The sequence below is a fragment of the Bos mutus genome, chromosome 4 (assembly GCF_027580195.1).
Source record: "Bos mutus isolate GX-2022 chromosome 4, NWIPB_WYAK_1.1, whole genome shotgun sequence".
Taxonomy (NCBI): Eukaryota; Metazoa; Chordata; class Mammalia; order Artiodactyla; family Bovidae; genus Bos; species Bos mutus.
This window is the reverse complement of record NC_091620.1, coordinates 72,745,303-72,766,957: the sequence shown is the minus strand read 5'-3', so window position 1 is coordinate 72,766,957 and position 21,655 is coordinate 72,745,303. Positions and strand designations below refer to the sequence as shown.

Below are 21,655 nucleotides of genomic sequence, written 5' to 3'. Positions count from 1 at the left end.
TATTGCAGTACATATCACCAATTAAGTAATGTACTTTAAAATGATCTAATTGCTACTTCCACTATTAATGTAAAAGTAGACCATCTCCAGAAACATGAATGCACACTTTTCACAAGACATGCTATAATGTAAAATGCTTCAAATCTTCCTGAGTAGACATTCCTTAACAATACTAGCCCGCAGTCAAGAGCATGGACTCTGGATCACACCATCCAGATTCCAGCCTTGATTCCCACAGTAACTGTGGAACCTGGAGAAGCTTTTAATACCTCCTTCAGGGTGGAGGTAAGAACACCCCTAGCTTCCTAAGGCTGTGGTGAGGACTAGACAGCATAACACAAAGACAGCACTTAAAACAGGGAGTGCCCGCAAGAGCATAATGCATGTTTGTGATAATCATGATAACTGAAAGAGTAATGATTCAAAAATCCCAGGCTACACGCTGTACCTGTGTATCACAGCAAAGTCACCATGCCCTTACCAAGCCCCATTTAATGGTAAGCCGCCACTTCTTCAAAAGGTTTCTGGAAAGGGCAATGAATTAAACCATAAAGTTTTAAAAAGTAAAATATCAGCTACCCTTTCGATTACATAGGAAAGTAAAAGCTGTGTTTAAAGAACAGCAACAGTATTTAGAACCCCATCACTTGTGGTATATCTTGAATGCACCACAAATAACAAATACTGCCATCATAGCACCATTTCTTCTTTCAGCTTTAGAAATAAAAGCTAAACATAAAATTGACTTCAATAAAGCTGATTCTAAAAGAAAAAGAAATGAAAGCTGGGGGTGGGAGGGAATAGACCCCACCTGAGGTCAGAGAAGCAGCCTGGGCGGAAGCAAGAGGGTGTTCTCACCATCACCACCAGAGGATGGCCCCTCCCGACCCTGCACAAGGTCACCAGGACTAAATGAGGACAGCTAAAAAATGATCAAAGGATTGGTAATAGTGTATGGGAAACCCTGGAAAAGCAAGTGATTCAATTATGCTGGGACATTTCAAAACTAAGTGGAAACGTTTATCTACAAGCCCGTCAGATCACAGAAAGGTCAGCCACTTGGTACAGTAAGAGGAACATACATTTCTTACTTCATTTAAGGAAAGATAACCTCTCATTCCAGACTGCCTACAACATGAAGGAAGCTACAAAGAGATATGGAACCCATAACACATGGTTGGGGACACAGGGTGCTCACAATACAGCTGGGCAGACAAAGCAGCTATCCTGTGCTGATTACTATGCCAAAAGCTTTATCAGCAATCCCTCCAAACTTATCTCCACAAGAAAGCCACAAATTACATATTATCATCCTGATGTGACTAATGAGGACACAGGCCTACAGAAGCTAAGTAATTTGATCAGGGTCACAAAGTAGCAAATGTCAAGGTCAGAGTTTGAAATTAAATCTATTGCTAAAACTTAACTGTACTCGTCACACTTCCCACTATTGCAATGATTCTCAGTGAAAGGAAAGTTTGCCTCCTTGAGGGTATTTCACAAAGCTCAGAGACATTCTTTAATTGTCACGGTTGGGGTGGTGCCGGCTGACACAGGTATCTAATGGGCTGAAGCCACATATATGTCTAAACAACCTACAACGCACAGGACATGCCCCTACAAAAAAGGACTGTGAAAGTGTGAGTGGCTCAGTCATGCCCGACTCTTTGCGACCCCATGGACTGCAGCCGGCCAGGCTCCACCGTCCTTGGAATTCTCCAGGCAAGAATACTGGAATGGGTTGCCACTCCCTTCTCCAGAGAATCTTCTCGACCCAGGGATCGAACTCAGGTCTCCTGTATTGCAGGTAGACTCTTACCATCTGAGCCACCTGGGAAGCCCCAGGACTATCCAGTCCAAAAAAGGACTATCCAGTCCAAAATGTCAATAGTGCCAGGGGTAAGAAACATTAGCTTACATTATAAGGCTCTGCAATCATTAAGAAAGAACCAAGTGCAGGCTGCAGCCATCCTTCCCCGGGGAGGGAAGAAATACCACTCTTAATGGGTGAGTATGGGAAGCCTTGTCATAGAAGTGGAATTTTGGTTGCGTCTTTATAAACATGGTAGAAAATAAAGAATGGTTATTTTCTACAGACTAGGACAAAAGAAATGAATCAAAGATGTGGTGCTTAAAAAAGTGGCAAAGTAAGCACTTTCTCTAAATAACCTAGAGAAAAGTAGTAAAAAAAAATCATGTACAAAAATCCTGGTAAAGCAGCGTGTGTTTATAAATGCTTGGGACATCTCTGAATATTCATAAGAAAACTCTAATTTGGGTGATTCTAGAAAGGAAACTGTGTATCTGAAGGACACTAACAAATCTCTATTTAAAAGACGATTAATTAATTAATCAATAAGGAAAGATTTACCTGCCAGGGAATAAGAGCTGATTCAGGGTTTGTAAGGGAAACATGGACTTTCATCAGATGGTAGAAGACCTTAAACAGGTTCATAAGAAGAGCCATGGTTTAACTTTTATTGGACATGAGCTGTGTACAAGTCCAAAAATATTATTTGTTGCTTGGAAAAATGGTAAACACATACACTCCAAACCCAGACTACCTGGGTTTGAATTCCCGCTCCACCATAAACACTGGTTGTTTCTTGACTGGGGCTAAATTACTGAACCGCAGGTTCCACTTCCTTAAAAAACAAGAAAAGAAAAAGCACACAAAAACCCAGTATCACAGGCTTATTGTGAGGATTCAATATATTAAAATTTACAAAGTACTTAAAATTATGCTTTGCACACAGTAAGCACTGAACAAATATTCATAATTATTAATAGCAATATCCCTTTATACCTTAACAATAATAATGAAGGTACCATTATTATTCTCATTTTATTCATAATGAAACTATGGCTTAAAAAGATTATGTAACTTGGCCAAAGTTCTTTAGCTGGAGTAGCGTATACAGTTGTAAATTCCCTCAGAATTTACAGGGGTTTGGTTCCAGGACATCCACCCTCCCCTGAGGATACCAAGAGCCCCAGATGCTCAAGTCCCTTATGGTGAAAGGGCAGCAGTATTTGCATGTAATCTACACACATCCTCCCACATACTTTACATCATCTCTAGATTACTTACAGTATTTTACACAATGTAACTACTACAGAAATAATTGTAAATAAAATGTAAATGTTATGTAATAGTTGTCTGCACAGCAAATTCAAATTTGTTTTTTGGAACATTCTCGAATTTTTTCCCTGAATATTTACAATTCATGGTTGGTGGAATCCATGGATTCAGAAACCTAAGGACACATAGAATTATTTCTGACACCAACACCCAAGTTCTACATCATTCTATACATTGCTTCATGAAAGCCAACAATATTGATCTTCCAGAACATGCAACAGAATGCCACTAAAGGTTTCTACATAAGGATATGAATTATTAAAGTGAAGTGTTACTGAGGACAGTAACTGTCAACAGAATAAACTGAAGTGAAAAGGTGAGGTGATAAGGACCACCAAGGAAGGTGGTGCTGGAAACAAAAAGAATACCACGAGAAACATACATGGCCAGAAGGGATCAATGGTAGGTGACCAGGGGAGAGGGCTGGGTGCAACAGCGATGAGTGAAACACTGTTAGCCACACTGGACTTCGGAGGTGAAGGAGGCCGCACAGTGAAAGAATATTAGAAAGCTGGCCCACTCTGTTGTATCCTGGGGAGTGACAGAGATGAGTGGGTCTATTAATAAAGGATCCTCCTGGAATCAAAAGTACTGAGCCCAGAGGATGACTCAAAGGGAATTCAAACAGAGAGATTATTGCCTGGGGTATATAACAATGTACTACTTTGAGAGATATAAGTTTAGAGGGGGAAAAAATCCAGATTTCATGGTATTTTTCTTAAAGAAAATTAAAGATGGGGTCAAATTAAAGCAAAACAAAGCTTCTATTAACAATGCCTACAAGAACTAAGTGCAGACCACATAAAATCAAAATTCCATCTTGAAATTATTCTAGACCAATAAAATACTACATGAGTTCTTACTCTCTAAGGAGCAGTGTACATAAATTAAAGTGAGGATTACATTCATTAAATCATTTGTTCAGTAAGTATGCATTAAAGTTTCAATACACTTCAAGAACAATTTATTTAGATTTAGAGACACTTTTATTAGCTAAGAATGGCAAGATTTTGGTTTTCCATTCTGGAATACAAAATAAATATTGACAGTTCCTCTGCTAATTCATCTTCTCCCAACACTGCCAAGCTTAAGTTGTGGTGACACCTAAGGCAACAGTAGGGGATGACAGAACCTGTGTGATATACATTCAAGCTGTTATTTCTGAAATTATGTACTTTGTTAAAATATGTAAAACCTGTATCCCAATGTTCACAGCAGCACTATTTATAATAGCCAGGACATGGACACAACCTAGATACCCATCAATAGATGAATGGATGAAGAAGATGTACATATTCAGCAATAAAAAGGAAGGTAACTGAGTCATTTGTAGTGATGTGGATGGACCTAGAGTCTGTTATACAGAGTGAAATAAGTCAGAAAGAGCAAGACAAATATTGTGTATTAATGCATATATAGGAATCTATAAAAATGGTACTGATGAACTTATTTGCAGGGAAGAATAGAGATATAGAGAATGGACTTGTGCACACAGTGGGGAAGAAGCGGGGGGAGGAACTGAGAGAGTAGCACTGACATTATACACCATACGTGTAAGACAGCTAGTGGGAAGCTGCCGTACGGCGCAGGGAGCTCAGTTCGGTGCACTGTAATGACTAGAGGGGCAGGACGGGGGTGGGGGGAGAGGCTCAGCAGGGAGGAGATATATGTATATGTATAGCTGATTCAGGCTGTTGTACAGCAGAAACTAATGCAACACTGTAAAGCAATTATACTCCAATTAAAAAAACTATACTCACATGCTTTCTTAACTTCATATTTAGAAATAAGAATTGTCATAAATAATAAGTTATTTCTTAATGTGCATTTTTTCTTAATTTTAACTACAAGAAAAATAAATGGGTATTTTTCTTCCATCAAAATAAAAAATATGTAAATCTTTCAAGATTTCCAGGATTTATCAGAGATAAAGTAGGAAATTTACATTAGATAACAAATTTTTTCAATATTTTAACTAGATTTCTTTTTTTAAAGTTTAGATTTGACACTAATAGTTATATATACCAAAGGGACATTTGGGGATCAAAAAACTCCAATTAACATTTCCCTTAACATGAATCGTCGTCTAAATCAAAGGAAAGTTATTGTTTTTTTCACTTGAGATGTTAGGCATGTTAAAATAATGAGTTAAAATGCTACTATCTAAAACCTACAAGGGAACAGATATATTAAACAAAAGCTACCCATGGATCCACACCAGGCACACGCACACGCACACTACAGTGTGGGAGTGCAGTCCTCCCGGGTAAGCCAGTATAGCCCCTCTTCTCAAGTACCATCTACAGTGTTAGAAGATACACTGCCAATTTGCAGTACAAAAAAGGCAAAGGTAAATAAAGAGATGAACAACATACTGAATAAACAGAGTGACCTATACACAATTTCAAAAGCAGTATCTAGGGTGCTTTTAACAAAACAAATTCAGGTTCAAATTTTTTTAAAAATTTAAAAACCTACACACATATGCCAACATGCAAATACCTCTACAACTGTCAGGAAGCTTCTTCTTCAGACACTCACATCTTAAAATTCACAATTCCTTAACTGTGAATCATTCCCTGACTCTTTTCTTATTTAAGAATTCTGGATCAAGGTCTATATTTCAGGTATAGAATCTTCAGGCAGATCTAGCTCAAGTTTTAGGCCATGGGACCAAAAAAAGAGAACCAAACCACCTAGTCCTCTTCTCAAGCAAACCAAGCAACCTCCTTGATATTACTTACACTGCAGAAATAGCCACAGATATTATCCATTACATCAGAATAGGTAATCCAGAATAAGACATATCTACAACTTTCCTACCTTAGGCTTTAAGGACAATGAGTCAAAGACTGGTATGTTCCATGCAGAAAACGGAATCTGGGAAACATTCCTAATCAGAAGGAGATCTTCCATGTGTGGATACTTCCATTCTATAAACATCTGCTTAAGTATCATCACTCAAACAGATCCTAACTGAAGGGTTTTTTTTTTTGTCAAGGCAAAAGTACAAATATTCCCTACATAACTTAAGCATTCCTTATATTATCTTTCATTTACCCTTCATCCAAATACTAAGAAATAGCAAATAAAAACAACACATTACATGTTTATCTGTGTTGTTGTTTTTTTTTCTTTTTTGAAGAATCTTTTTTATTACTTTTATGTACAGAAAACTCAATAGTGTACACTCAGCCCAGCTTGGTGGCCAGTTCTTTGGCCTTTGCCTTTTCCAGCTTGGCAATGCGAGCCACTGACTTCGGCCCCAGGGCATGCCTCCCCAGTGACAACAGATCTCATTGTATCTGCCGTTGTAATTGGTCCTGATGGCTTCCACCAGCTTAGCCAGGGCACTCTTGTCCTTCGAGTTGACTTGTGTGAAGGCTATGGTGGTGCACGTCTTCCTGTGGACCAGGCGCCCCAGCCGGGCCTTGCCCTTGATGATGCAGTAGGGAACCCCCATCTTGTGGCATAGGGCAGGCAGGAAGACCACGAGCTCGATGGGATCCACATCGTGAGCGATCACCAGCAGCTGGGGCTTCTTGTTCTCCACCAGGGTGGTGACAGTGTTGACCCCTGCTAGAAGGACAGGTGGCCTCTTGGTGGGGATGTTGCCTTTCCCGGCAGCTTTCTTCTCAGCTCGGGCCAGCAGCCTCTGCTTCTTCTCTTGCTTTGTCTCTGGTCTGTACTTGTGGGCCAGCTTAAGCAGTTGAGTAGCTGTTTGTCGGTCCAAGGCCTGGGTGAATTGGTTAATTTGTAGGAGGCACTTTCAGCCACTTATAGAGAATAGCCCTTTGCCACTGCAGCCGGATGTAGCGGGGCCATTTGACAAAGCGGGTGAGGTCCCTCTTGGGTTGGATGTCCTGTCCAATGCCAAAATTCTTGGGCCTCTTCTCAAACAGGGGGTTGACCACCTTCTTGACCTCCTGCTTCTTCACCATGGCCGGGGCCGGGGCCACCTTCTTCCCCTTGGCCTTCTTTCCCTTCGGCATCTTGAAGGGCTGGCGTAGAGAGCTATCTGTGTTATCTTTTAAGTGGAACATTTTGTAAATGATATTGGATAAAACAATTTATTTTACTGAATCATTTATGTGAAAAAAGATTCAGATACCAAAAGAAACGTGTGTTTTACATTTACATATTACTCTCTTCATAAGACAGAATAGCTTATCATTAAGTAAATATCAATATAAAATTGATTTAACAAGTTCACAGTGTTAAGCGCTGTAATATATGTATCTTTAAAATGGGAGATATGTGTCTGTGTATGTATTTTTTATTTTTATTTAAAACAAAACAGTAATTTGGGACTTCCCTATCAGTCCAGAGGTTAAGAATCTGCCTTCCAATGCAGGAAATGCCAGCTCAATGCCTGGTTGGGGAACTAAGATCCCATATGCCTTGGGGCTATCTGAGCCTGGGTGCCTCAACTAAAACGCAACACAGCAAAATAAATAAATATTTTTAAACAAACAAACAGTAATTTGTGTGGAAAGGCTGACCAGTTAGGTATATGCAGGATGGGGCTTGAGGTCGTAAGTCTCACCTGTCTAATGATGCTCTTCACACAACGTACTGGGAGGCCTTGGTAGTTGGACTTTATGATCCACTTGAGGAGATGGTGGCCAAGCACTTCAAAGACCATGCAGACATCTGGGACAGGGTTAAGGATCATTTCTAGATACATTTCCTGGAGTGACACACTTACTAAAAGCAGAATCACTGTGGTACTTGGCAAAAGAATTAGTTCTTTATAAAGTGTAACATCAATACTATCAATAACAACAAAAGTGTGGAACTTCCCTCATGGTCCAATGGATAAGACTCCATGCTCCCAATTCAGGGGGCACAGATTCGTTCCGTGGTCCAGGAAGTAAGATCCCTCATGCGGCAACTAAGCCTGTGCACCACAACTACAGAGCCCGCATATCACAACGAAGACCGAGCACAGCCAAGATAAATAATTTAAAAAGAAAAAAATGGCTGCTTACTGTTTCTCACCTAAACAGAAAAATCTAACATTTACTAAGTATACTTACTATGTACCATATAGGATTTAATGTGTACTCATAACAATGGGAGAGATGAGGCAAGTAAACCTCAGTGAGTTTAAAGAACCCTTCCTGCCTGACACAGGGTAAAGGTGGCAGAGTCATGATTCGACAATACTTACCTGTGGGCTTGCTCTGTCCAGCACACTCCTCCTGACAATAAGCCTTAACGAAAATGAGCAAGACTGAAACCTCACAGAAACCCATAAGCGAAAGAACGAGAGAATTCGCCCCTCTTAAGTGTCCTGCCTGCCTACCTAAATTTTTATCCAATCATCACATAAAACATTTTATAAAACAGAAATTTACCAAACACAGTAACCTTTTCCTTCAATAATATCTTTCACTGGGTCACTAGATCAAATTCTTAATTACGTTTTTAAGAATGTATGATCACAATTTAGGACATGGCATGGTCATAAGAACAACCTATAATAATGAAATTTCAGGCATCTGTTGTCATTTTTTTAAAAAACAGAAATTCTAGTCAACCACTGGCCCTCCAGAACTATGTCCCATCAAAGTCTCTCATATAAATATAAACATGTCATTCATACAGAAATGAATGGCTCTGAAACCCTTTAGGGCCTATATATAGACTATAAAAAGGTCATTTAATATTTTATGTAATATCTAAATCTATTAAAACCACATCATCATAGTAACTATTGCTTTAAATATCTTTAATAAAAATAAGAAAAATATTTCTACAATACTGGAAAACAAATGTGCTACAGACTTATGTATAGATGATCTAAAATGAGAAGTTCCTTACTATATCCCAAACTCATTAAAAAAAAAATGGAAACCAAGGTCTAAACTTAATAGCAGACACAGAGCCACAGCCCAAGGTTTCTAAATTATCACCAGAGTACTCTAAAAGCATTGATAGCCGCTGGAGTGTATATATCAAAAATCAACTCCATTGACCTACAAATTAGGTGTTTCCTCCAAAGAAACTCTCTATCAGCTGTTTTAACAACAACATTCCAAATGTTATGCAAGAGGAAGGGCCGCCCTGCCTACCATAAACAGCCTCACTTGGAGAGCAGGACAGAGGACCAGTTCCATCTTTCCATCTATCAAGAGGGAAGTTAACAGAAAGGATCTTACAGCAAAGGAAGAGGCAACATCAGCAGTCACCAGAATTTGCCAATGTCCTCGAAACCAATCCCTAGAAGAAATATAAAAACCTCCTCAAATCACAAGGTGTGAGGGGAGTGCTTCCCGGAGGAATCAGGACCCAGCAGATGCACAAACAGGATGTCATTCTGGGGTGAAAGCTGGGAGAGGGTTTGCCCTCAGCTTTCTGAAGCTTCAACAGGTCAAACATCAAAATGTTGGATTTGTTCCAAAGATGATAAAGGAAAGAATAAAAGGTCAGGAAGGAGGAAAAGACCCTCTTGACACACTCCTGGCACTCATCCCTCAAAGGACTATGAATACACAGTCCAGTATTCCTGAACCTTGGGAAATGAAGGCATTGCCTAGGTCAATCACACAAAGAGCTAACTCAGAGGATCCAATACTAGAATATGGAAACAGCATTTTGGAAACTAAAGACATTATTTCTTCTCTCCAGTTGTGCCAACAACACTAAGCTACAGGTTACTCTGCTGTCACTACCACTCCTGGGCTATCCTTTAGTAATGCCCCAGGCAGAAGGAGAAAATAACTCCTTCCACACCCATTCACCCTGCTGAGCCTCACCTCCAAAACTACTAAGCGTGCAAACAACTGACCAGAAGCAAGAAAAAAAGAGGTCATGAGATGCCCTTGCTCCACTTGTAAGACACATTTCTTCTCCAAAACTAGAAGGCTGCCATATTCAAAAAGCAAAAGGAACAACTCATCTTTATAATTAAGAAGCTTTCATCTTTCAAAAATCATATAATACGGTGACACTAGAGGTTTCATGTGGAGAGTGATGCAGCAGAGCAAACAGAAGTTTATAAGTGCTTAAAATATTTACATTTTTTTTAATTGAGAAGAAAAACTAGAATATTAATTCAGCCATTAAGCAGCAACAGAACTGTCAGAAAGGATACGTATTCCATTCATGCCTGAAATCTTGAAGTCATCTATAAGCTGCACTACCATGTCTTTATTTGGGTCACTGGGATCACTTTCTCGAACCTAGAGAAAGAAAGAAAAATTCAAGAACAGAAGTGTTTAAGACTGAAAGTCATTTCCACTATACCAACCAAAACTATTTTAATAAAAGAAAATTTTTAAAAAATAAAAGATTCAGTATTTGAATTTCTAAATAATAAATTCAATTACTTTCGTAAAATTCAGAAAAACTTCTCTGTAAAATTTTGTCATTAACCTTTCTTATATCATTCACGTATTTGTAGTACTTACACATTTGAGCAATTTTATTTCATCCAAGGCTGTCTCTGTATAATGCTGGGCACTTTTTACAACTTTCATTGCAACAAATCTTTTTCCCCTTTGAAAAAATACATTAAAAAATATTAACAGCAGAAGTGTTAACTGTAACAACTAATAAACTAGACTAATAAACTAAACATTATAATGAACTCTAATAAGCTCTAATTAATAGAAACTTTTAATACTTTCCTTTAAAATAGTACTTTTCAAATTGTGGGCCCAGAGTTAAGCAGTGGCTTCATGGTAGATCTTTTTTGCTTTTTGTTTCTGTTCTGTCCTCATAAAAATATGGCACACTAGATAAATATCAGAGTTCATCGTCACATATGGTTAAGATCAAGTATTGTTCTAAAACTTTTATTTCAATTTACACACACTACACATGTGTATGTATACTATAAGAAGACAGTTTCATATTATGGATCATAGCTTAAAAAAAAAGTTAAAACCCACGAATTTGAAAGGTATATATGTTATTATTTTATATTTGAAATGTTTTTCTGGTATGGATGAATTACTATATGACTTGAGTATGGTGCAATTACAAAGAATAAGTCTCAGATATAAAAGCAGAAGAAAGTTAATATTTAAATAGCTTGTTATAAAATAAAGATGTTGAACCAGACCAGGAATTAACAGCACAGACGACCAGGAGCACTTACTGCATATCCCAGCACAGCCAGACAGTAGAGAAGTGGCCCCATCCTAGCTTCCTAATAACATGGTACCGGCCATTGAAGAGGTCTCCAATTTTCACTGGATGATAGCCACCTATGATTGTTTAAAAAAAAAAAAAAAAGAAAATTTTTTTTCTTTCTTTTTTTTTTTTCCAGAAAAATAGTAATAGAAACACTTTCTTCCTTATCAGTTCATACCAGTAAATAAATCTCTAAATAGTAAAATTGGATTTGAAACATGTTTAATAATATAACATTTTTTCAAGAGCATCTTTCATCAGGAGAAAAATGCCCTATGTCTTTCTTTCAGGCTTCTTCATTTTTTAAAAACTTACCTTAAAATAGCAATGAACCAACCCAACACACCGTAACAGTAACTGGAGGTTTTAAAGTCTAGGTGCATATACTATGTATATTCCAACTCTGGACATTTCTAACAAGTTAAATGCACATCTTTTGGGGTCAGTGTAACACAACTCACCAAAACAAAGGATGTGTACTCAGCATAGTTCTGCATACCAATAAGGAAGTATACGATATATGACAATTTACCCACCAAAACAACTCGCTTCTCTCACCACTTGTCCTCAACCTCATGCTCCTGCCAGGAAACAGGTTGGAGAGCAAGAGAGAGCACTCAGTGTTAAGGTGGGCTTGGGGAGGTAAGAATGCTTCATAGGCGTCTACATGACCTCACTTTGCATTGTAAATAAGATGATCGGGGTACAAAGTAGCATGCCTAATATGATACCATTTTGGTGAAACACACAAGAAAAAGTCTGGAAAGATAAAGATATTTAGCAGCAAACATCTCTGGATTATAAAATTACTCTTTTATTCTTTTTATCTCTATTTTATTTTTTTCCTCTATCTTTTCCAATTTTTTCCTAAAAAAAGAAAAAAAAAACTTTTCTACATTTTATTATTTAATATCTACTGCTTCTTTTTTAATTGCAAAGATGTTCTCATTTTTTAAATCTTCAGAATTCTTACAAATCCCTCAAGAAAGGTAAGGATGGTTCATGCCTAGGGTTCGTGCTCAGAACAGGAAGCATCTAAACCACACCCTCAATATATCTGTCGGAGGGCAGGAGTAGTAGTTCAAGAAGTATTATAAATGTTATCATTATTTAAATTGCGTTGAATTATTAAAGCAGGAATTTAACTAGATAAGAACTTTCTATGAACTTTCAAAGTCTATAACAACATTTGGGGCAAAAGAAGAACTGAAATGAAAGATAATAAATTAGGAATAAAACATAACAAATTATTAAATGAATGAATGGGTAACTAAATTTATTGTGGTCATCATTTCTCAATATATACATGTCAAGCCATTAGGCTGTACTGCTTAAACTCACACAGTGCTTAAGTCAATTCTATTTCAATAAAACTGGAAGAAAAAATGTCTTATTACTTACATACAAGGCTACACCAAATTCAAGTGGGCTCTGAGTTCACAACAGTGTTTAAATCATTCAAATTAACAATGAAAAGGAGGAAAAGAAATTGAATACTATTCAAGTAAACTAGGGATACTGTGCTAAGCACTGTATTTCCAAAATCATGATCCACTGAAACAAAAGTAAACTGAAACATGTGTTGCAGACCTTCCACAATGCGAGCAAGCAGGGGTGAGGAAGGAGGAAGGGAGGAGAAGTTCTGTCTGAGAAATGCTAAGCTGAACAAAGAGAGTAAATTTCTTGACTAAAGGGGTCCTCAGAGCCCAGTGTCTTAACACACATTGGGAACCTCCAAGAGCAGAGAAGATGCTACAAATTCCAGACACACAAAACCATTTCGTCAAGAAACTAGACACATTTTGCAGCACAAAGTATTTAGGAAACACTGATGTCTACTGTTTCTTACAACCACTCAGAGCAGACAGTGTAATTTCTACACTGCTGAACTGGACAAAAGTCTCAGGGACCATAAGTAGCTGGTTCAGGGCTGGAAGTTGGGTCTGACTCCAAAGCATGCTTTGTTCACCAGTAAGAAATGCATTCCATTTTTAATACCCAGAGGACTGTTTCCCAGTCTTATTACACGGGAACATTTGATAGCTTAATTGAAAGCTATTTACCATTTAATTGCATATTATCGCTAACATGAAAGATTCTAAATTTAAAACTAATTTAATTATGTGTAAAGAGAAGAAACCTGTACCACTACTGTATGTTTCAGATGTGAATTCCTGAACAGCCAGGGTGGGTTCATGTGAGCTACAGTCAACGGGCACTATTTCCAGTAATAATCACAGCAGAAGCGCATCTGTTCCTTTTCTCAATAGGACTGAAAGTTGAAGAAATTACTAGCATGGTCCCATTATCTCAGGAGCCCTTACACTAAGAATACTATGCAAAAAAAAAGGCCAACTAAACAAGAGGGGCATAAAAGTAAATCTTAAAACAAAAATATAAAAACAACTGAAAGTATCAAACATATCCTAACTTTTTTCTTTTTGGCCTTGCCACGCAGCATACAAAATCTTAGCTCTGATCCTAATTTTTATTTTGAAAATTGATGTACACAATTTCAAATCTGAGTCCATGCATTCTCAAATCCTAATTTCCTGATTTCTACAGGAAGCAACAGTCTTTCCAAACATTTTTCAGTCTCCTCTCACAGAATGGTAACTCTCAGTCTGCCAAGAGGGTGGAGCACATCTTCGCACAGCAGACCTCACCAACTGCCTCAGCATCCAGGGAATTAAGAGAAAATGAGTTCTCTTCTCCACTTCCCTGCAATGAGCAAACAATACATACCATGATGGCTACTAGCAGAGGAAACCCTGTGTCCTACACAACACTGTCCACACAAAAGGAATCCTGAGAACAGTCAAAGGCTAGACAAGGCCCCCTCCTTCTGCTTCTTCACCAGCATTCAGTACAGGAGCACAGGGTAACAGCAGTGCCACACAAGGACCCTGCTGACGGCATCAGGTAGAGAACCAGAAAGGGTCCAGCAATGGATGACTCCCTTGACTTAGGGGTTTGGCTGATACAACTGTACTTCATGACTTACACTATTTATTATAAATCATGCATTCATCACTTAAAAGTTTTCCTTTTATTCTTCATTAAAAAAAAAAAAAACAAACTTGGCCATGTCACCCATCTTGGAGGATCTTAAATTCCCTGAACAAGGACTGAACCCACACCCTCGGCAGTAGTCTTAACCACAGGACCTCCAGGGAATTTCCCAAAGTTTTCCTTTTAGTCTTTAAAAATATATATTAGATTGGATTACAAATACAAGCGAGCAAGAATGGATTGTTAAGCAATTTTTAAGTCCACTCCGATTCCTATCTCCCAAGCACACCCAAAAAACTATAACTAAAGCTCTACCTGCACCATTTATTAGGAAAGCTTCAAAAGAAACAATTCTGAAACTATCCTTCTCAGCTATCTGGGGCGAACTGTTGGCCAGGATAAAGATGACTCCCTTTTCCTTGCTGAGCACAAGACAGGTTCAATTTGAACAGTGAATCAAAAGTTCAGAACTCTCTCATAGACAAAAGCCTGGAAGAATTTTCAGCAAACTATTTTCTAGCAAAAAATATTAAGTATCATTTTTTTCACTGACCCTAGTTTCTTAGCCCTCTGATGGTGATGTAACAAATTAAACAACATATTAAAAGGATAATACATCATGTTCAAGTAGGGAGTATTCCAGGAATTAAAAGTTGTTTAATATTAAAAAATCAATAGATGTAATTCACCACAAATAACACACCAAAAGAGCAAAAACTATATATCAGATCAACAAGCACACAAAAAATACTTCACGATATTCAACATGCATTCCTGATGAAAATTCTCAACAAAGCAGGACAAAAAGAACATCTATGAAAAATCTACAGATAACATCAGTCCTAACTGTGAAAGAATGAATGCTTTAACTGTTAAAATCAGGAACAAGGTGAGTGAGACTACTCTCCCTACTTTTATTCTACACTGGCCTGGAAGCTCTGGTCAGCACACCTGGGCAAAATAAACGGAAAGGGAGATGTAAAACTATCTGTAACCTAAGAGGCCCTTATGGGGCCTTCCTGGGACAGACCCCTCGCCTATATCCTGTGCCACAACTCTTCTCTGAAGTACCCAGATAATAGTACCTCAAGCATATACCTAAGATTTTCAGATGCTAAAACCACCACCAAATGTCAGAAATTAACTACTTGATGATCAAGAGCAGGTAGCCCCCAGACTCATTGGTGCCTAAGGCGTGGTCACCATCAACCAACCACAGAACTGTGCGTGAGGAGATCACACACCCTGGGACAGCCTGGCCTTGCCCTGCCTTTAAATATATGCTTTGCTGAAATCCCTCAGGGAATTCAGAGTTTTCTGAAGCACAAGGACCTGAAGTCTCCCTGCTCAGCCCTGCAATAAACCTTTCTCTACTTGAAACTCTGTTTCAGTCTGTTTGGTCTCACTGTTGTGTGGAACACATGAACTTGCTTGTGTTCAGTAACATATCTCTATTCATAGACAACTTGAATGGCAATAGGAAAAGGTGAAGGAATCTACAAAAAGGTTACTAAAACTACTGAGTAAGAGAATAGGAGGATAGAAGCTCAAGATGTAACAACTGTATTTCTAGATATCAGCAATAAACAATGAGAAACTGAAATGTTAAAAATATAATGATACTTTGGACTACCCTGGTGGCTCGGTGGATAAGAATCCACCTGCCAATACAGGAGATATGTGTTCAATCCCTGGTCTGAGAAGACCCCACATACCACGAAGTAACTAAGCCCATGCACCTAGAGCCCTAGTTCCGCAATAAGAGAAGCTACCACAACGAGAAGGCTCCACTTGGCGCAACTAGAGAAAGCTGTGTGAATGAACGAAAACCCAGAGCAACCAAAAACTAAATAAATTTTTAAAAAAGATAAATCACAAAGACATAATCCTAATATATATATATAGATAGATAGATAAATACTGAGGAATAAATCTAACCAAAGATGGGAAAGGGATCTCCCCTGGTGATCCAGTGGCTAGGACTCAGTGTTTTCACGTCTGTGGCCCAGTTGCAATCCCTAGTCAGAGAACTAAGATCCTATAAGCCACACGGTGTGGCCCAAACAATAAAAATTTTAAAAAATAAGAAAAGGATTAAAGCAGCATAATAACCAATGTAATAGCAAATGCTAATTGCCTTAAATTTAAAAAGGAAAAAAGCATAAACAAAGTCATTTCTTAAGACAATTAAATAGATGAAATGCAGGGATTCCCCAAATTATTCTTTAAAATTACTTTATGTTTGAGAATTTCCATAATAAAAAAGAATGCCATTTTTCAACCTGACTCTTGCTCATTCCAAATGTGTGGTGGTGTGAGGAGCTGTCTGGATGACCAGGCAATCCCAGAGCAGGTGGAGACAGGCTCCAGCCACTGGGGCAGGGGAGACAGGCTCTGTCGCAGGCCTGGATAATGGGTGGGACCCCAGATGCTCAGAAACAAACTCTAAAAAGCAGGTTAAAGGGGAAAATAAATGAAAAACCTGCTCAGGGCCCACTCTAGACTCTTGTTTATGATACCATCTAAGGCAAACAACACTGGGATGCTCTATCACCATTTCTACTGAACGTGTATGTGTGTTGGTAGTGGTGGGGGGTGGGGGGGTTGTTACACACACTAGTCCACAATCACCCAGGATGGAAGCATTAGTCAGGATTAGAATCAAGCTCTGCCAGATTCCAAACACTGTGCTCTTTCTATTATGATAAAGTAGTCACCCGTCAGCTAAAATAGTCAGTTCACTCAGTTGTGTCCAACACTTTGTGACCCATGGACTTCAGCACGCCAGGCTTCCCTGTCCATCACCAACTCCCAGAGCTTGCTCAAACTCACGTCCATCATGTTGGTGATGCCATCCAACCATCTCATCCTCTGTCGTCCCCGTCTCCTCCTGCCTTCAATCTTTCCCAGCATCAGGGTCTTTTCCATTGAGTCAGTTCTTTACATCAGGTGACCAAAGTATTGGAGTTTCAGCTTCAACATCAGTCCTTCCAATGAATATTCAGGACTGATTTCCTTTAGAATGGACTGGTTGGATCTCCTTGCAGTCCAAGGGACTCTCAAGAGTCTTCTCCAACACCACAGTTCAAAAGCATCAATTCTTTGGTGCTCAGCTTTCTTTACGGTCCAACTCTCACATCCATACATGACTACTGGAAAAACCATAGCTTTGACTAGATGGACTTTGTTGGTAAAGTAATGTCTCTGCCTTGTTAATATGCTGTCTAGGTTGGTCATAGCTTTTCTTCCAAGGAGTAAGCGTCTTTTAATTTCATGGCTGCAGACACCATCTGCAGTGATTTTGGAGCCCCCCAAAATTAAGTCTGTCACTGTTTCCATTGTTTACCCATCAATTTGCCATGAAGTGATGGGACTGGATATCATGATTTTAGTTTTCTGAATGTTGAGTTTTAAGCCAACATTTTCACTCTCCTTTTTCACTTTCATCAACAGACTCTTAAGTTCTTCTTCCTTTCTGCCATAAAGGTGGTGTCATCTGTATATCTGAGGTTATTGATATTTCTCCCAGCAATCTTGATTCCAGCTTGTGCTTCATCCAGCCCAGCATTTCACATGATGTACTCTGCATGTAAGTTAAATAAGCAGGGTGACAATATACAGCCTTGACGTATTCCTTTCTTGACTTGGAACCAGTCTATTGTTCCATGTCCAGTTCTAACTGTCACTTCTTGACCTGCATAGCTAAAATATGTACCCCTTTTCCTTATGATGATTTAAGTATGAATTAACTGTATGGAATTGTGAATGAATACAGAAAAACTCTTATATAAAATAGAAACTGGCATTTTAAGCAGAATGGATTTTCTCAATACAAGAAGTTGTAAATGGTTCATCAATGTTACATAAGTATCTATTGTAATTGACCTTAATAAACAAAATTTTTGAACCATTCTTTAGTAACCATGATTTTCAGGTTATAAAACAAATAAGAAAATAGATTACTGCTTTAAAATCATATCATACACAAACTTCTTAATGTTTGACAGTCATATCATACATAACAGTTCTAAGAAATATGTTTGTAGGGTATATCAACTAAAAATTTGTTGAAATTAGGAAACACTATTTTCCTTAGTAATTTAAAGTAAAGTTGAGATTATATGAACCTCAGTAGAAACACTAATAATAATGCTGAATATAAAAAGGCAGGGACTCCCTGGCAGTTCAATGGTTAAGACTGTGCTTCCACCGAGGGGGCACAGTGTCTTATCCCTTGTCTGGGAATAAGACCCCGTGGCTCCTCATGCCACAAAGTGGCATGGACACACACACACACACACACACACAAAGCAGGATGTGTAAATGTATAAAAAATAGCCCAAGAAATCTATCCCTAAATAAGCAATTATGAAGCCTATGACACAACTGCTAAACTCCCTTCTGACTGGGGGAGATTCAATAGGGAAAACTTATTTAAATACTCTTGAATGTAGATTAATCTGTTATTACATCAACTATTTCCTGTAACACTAATAAATGGGAGAGGGCTGTAGAGGGAAAACAAGAGCAGAGACAAATGTTCCAGAGACAAAGGATCCTTATTTATCTATGACCTTAAAAAGATAAATATGACAGATGGAGAAACAATTTTTGCAGTTGAGCTACGGTGATTGCAGTAAACAGAATAAGAGATCTTGAACATTTGAAATGTTAATACAAAGGCCAACAAATAATTTCAGGCCTTTGCCTCCTTATCAATTACTTGTACAGACTTGTGCCTAAATTCAGGGATGCTGACTTGGAACCACAGCAGTAGCATTTACTCATTAAGTGACACTGAGTAAATTATCTCTCTGGGTATTTGCCCCTACACCTCACTTTCTCAAAACCATATCTGGGCACATATTACGTGCTCCATAAGTGTTGACTACTGTTTCACCACTACCCAAACCCACTGTGACTAATGACACAGATTGTGAGTCAGAGGCCACGCTCTGTCTATGAGATCTAATCCCTTGAATCTAAGAAGACTCTTGAAAGTGTGTTGTAGAAGACTCTTTAGAGTCCCTTGGATTGCAAGGAGATCAAAGCAGTCAATCCTAAAGGAAATCAATCCTGAATATTCATTGGAAGGACAGATGATGAAGCTGAAGCTCCAATACTTTGGCCATCTGATGCGAAGAGCTGACTCATTGGAAAAGACCCTGATGCTGGTAAAGACTGAGGGCAGGAGGAGAAGGGGATGACAAAGGATGGAATGGTTGGATGGCATCACTGATACGATGGATATGAATCTGAGCAAGTTCTGGGAGTTGGTGATGGACAGGGAAGCCTGGCGTGCTGAAGTCCATGGGGCTGCAAAGAGTCACACACGACTGAACTGAACTGAGGCCAGCGTTAAGAGTACTGTCTATAGCACTTAAGATGGTACAACTAACTGACCCAAAGTGAAAAAGGAAGGAAAAGAAACTAACTCATCTTTTCTCTTTTTATTGAAGTATAACTGATCTACAACATTATGTTAGTTCAAGGCACAGAACACAATGATTTGATATTTCTACATAAAACAAAATGGCCACATGACAGTTAACTCACCTTTTTATTAATGACTTATCCAAAGGTTGAAATATTCTTATAAGAGAATCAAGACATTCAGCAGTCAAGTTTAATGTCACCTCCCAAGAGATAAGGCTGTGGCTTCTCTGCTAGGCACCCTGGGTGCCCTCCCCACCCCCGCCAAACTGGCTACTTTGCTGCGACCAGCCCTGTGAGGCCTCCCAACAACCACCTGAGCAGGCAAGAGCAGGGAAACGAAGCAGATCCTTTGGGACTGTCAAACTTTCAGCTGACAGTAGCCCCAGCTCATGATTTGACTGCAACGTCATGAGAGAACCAGATCCACATCAACAAAATTTTGGCATATTTTTTGAAGAGACACACTGATGGTCTTTGTGAAGAGCCATGAGAGCAGTTGTACAATTCCAGACTTTTATTATTTGTGAAAAGCAATTTAACAAGACAGGATATCCTTAAAGATATAATTTTCTCTTAGACTAGATGGGAGAAAAATGAACTAATAATCTAAATGTAAAATTGTATCATATAAAAACACTACCAAGAGAATGGCATATATGAAAAATTATATTTGTCACACTGCAAAATCAAAATGTGTAGTAGTAAGTAAGTAAATAAGTAAGTAAGTAAGTAAATCTTTCTTACGAACTAGTAAGAAAGATATTGAGCTATGAAAATGTCCATAAGATGCTGAACATAACGATCAGGGGATCTACAAACATTTCAGGGGCAGAAGTGCACTAACAGCTCCATATGTTTGCAAAATTAGAATCTGCTTCTAAACAGCATAAAATAAAAATAAGGATTCCTTCTGCTTTTATGATCAATAATCTAGATTTCTTCTCCTTTTAGTACTGTAACTTTAGAGCAATAAGTAAATGTTTAAAAAAATACACCGAAAATTGACAGAAAAGAGCTTCAAAGAAAACAGAGCTCACAGTGGAAATGCAATTCACATCGTGGGGGTCAGGCCAGAATCTCAAAGCCCAATCTCTACATTCTATAGTCTAGAGCAGTCCTGAATCATTTCTAAATCCAGTGAAAAAGGCTTTAGAGAAAAGCATTTTAAATATACCCTGGTGGGCAGGTGGGGTGGGTGGGTTATTGGCAGGAGTTCTTAAAATGCACAGGAGTTACCATCAGATCAGATTGCTAGTGGCCGTTTTCAAGTGGTCCAGTCTACAGATTTACTTGACTCTCTAATTTGAGTTACGGACTTTTTTTCTCAAACATACACATACAACTAAGTGTTCAATTTCACTGAAGGTATTCTGAGTATATAAATACTCTACAAATCTTAGAATTTACAATTAAAGATAGTTAATGGACACACTTCGTATCCATTGCCAATATTTTCTATTGTTTAAGTACACAGTGCCAGTCACAGCCATTTGTCTTATCAATGTATCTTTGACAGAGGAATCAACCATTGCTCCAATAAAGGTATTATAAAATTTACTTGCACTGACCTCTTGCCCAAATGTTGCTGTACAAAAGCTTGATAATAATCTGACTTTTAACCCCTGATGAGTCTACCTGCCTAAAAAAATTTATCACTACATCAAACAAGCTAAGGCTGCAATGTTCACCGGGTTTTACAATGATTTTCATAGCTTTAATGTCTTCCTTCTTATTCTTAGCCTTATCTTTACTTGCTTGGTAGGCAGAGGAAGAGTAAACAGACATTATTTGAGATCTTAACAGGGGGTTTCCTCCACAGTAAACATGAGCCTTAGTACATGAACTTGGACACTTCATGTGAACTCAAAGACTTGGGGCTCATTTCTCAGTTCTTAATTATGTTCTGGATAAGCAAAAATAAAA

The 21,655-nt window shown here is 38.4% G+C and overlaps 1 protein-coding gene and 1 pseudogene across 8 annotated transcripts in view; both read right to left on the bottom strand.

Moving 5' to 3' along the window:
• Positions 1-21,655, bottom strand: part of SRPK2 (SRSF protein kinase 2) — a 239,373-nt gene that overhangs the window by 37,646 nt on the left and 180,072 nt on the right. For all 8 annotated transcript variants that reach the window (XM_070369649.1, XM_070369652.1, XM_070369653.1 and 5 more), the window contains 4 exons: positions 11,250-11,358; positions 10,558-10,645; positions 10,242-10,329; positions 7,689-7,795 (listed from right to left, as the gene is read on the bottom strand). In XM_070369649.1, the coding sequence (XP_070225750.1) occupies positions 7,689-7,795; positions 10,242-10,329; positions 10,558-10,645; positions 11,250-11,358 (392 nt within the window). The remainder of the gene's footprint in view (positions 1-7,688; positions 7,796-10,241; positions 10,330-10,557; positions 10,646-11,249; positions 11,359-21,655) is intronic.
• LOC138987632 (large ribosomal subunit protein eL8 pseudogene) lies at positions 2,632-7,795 on the bottom strand (annotated as a pseudogene).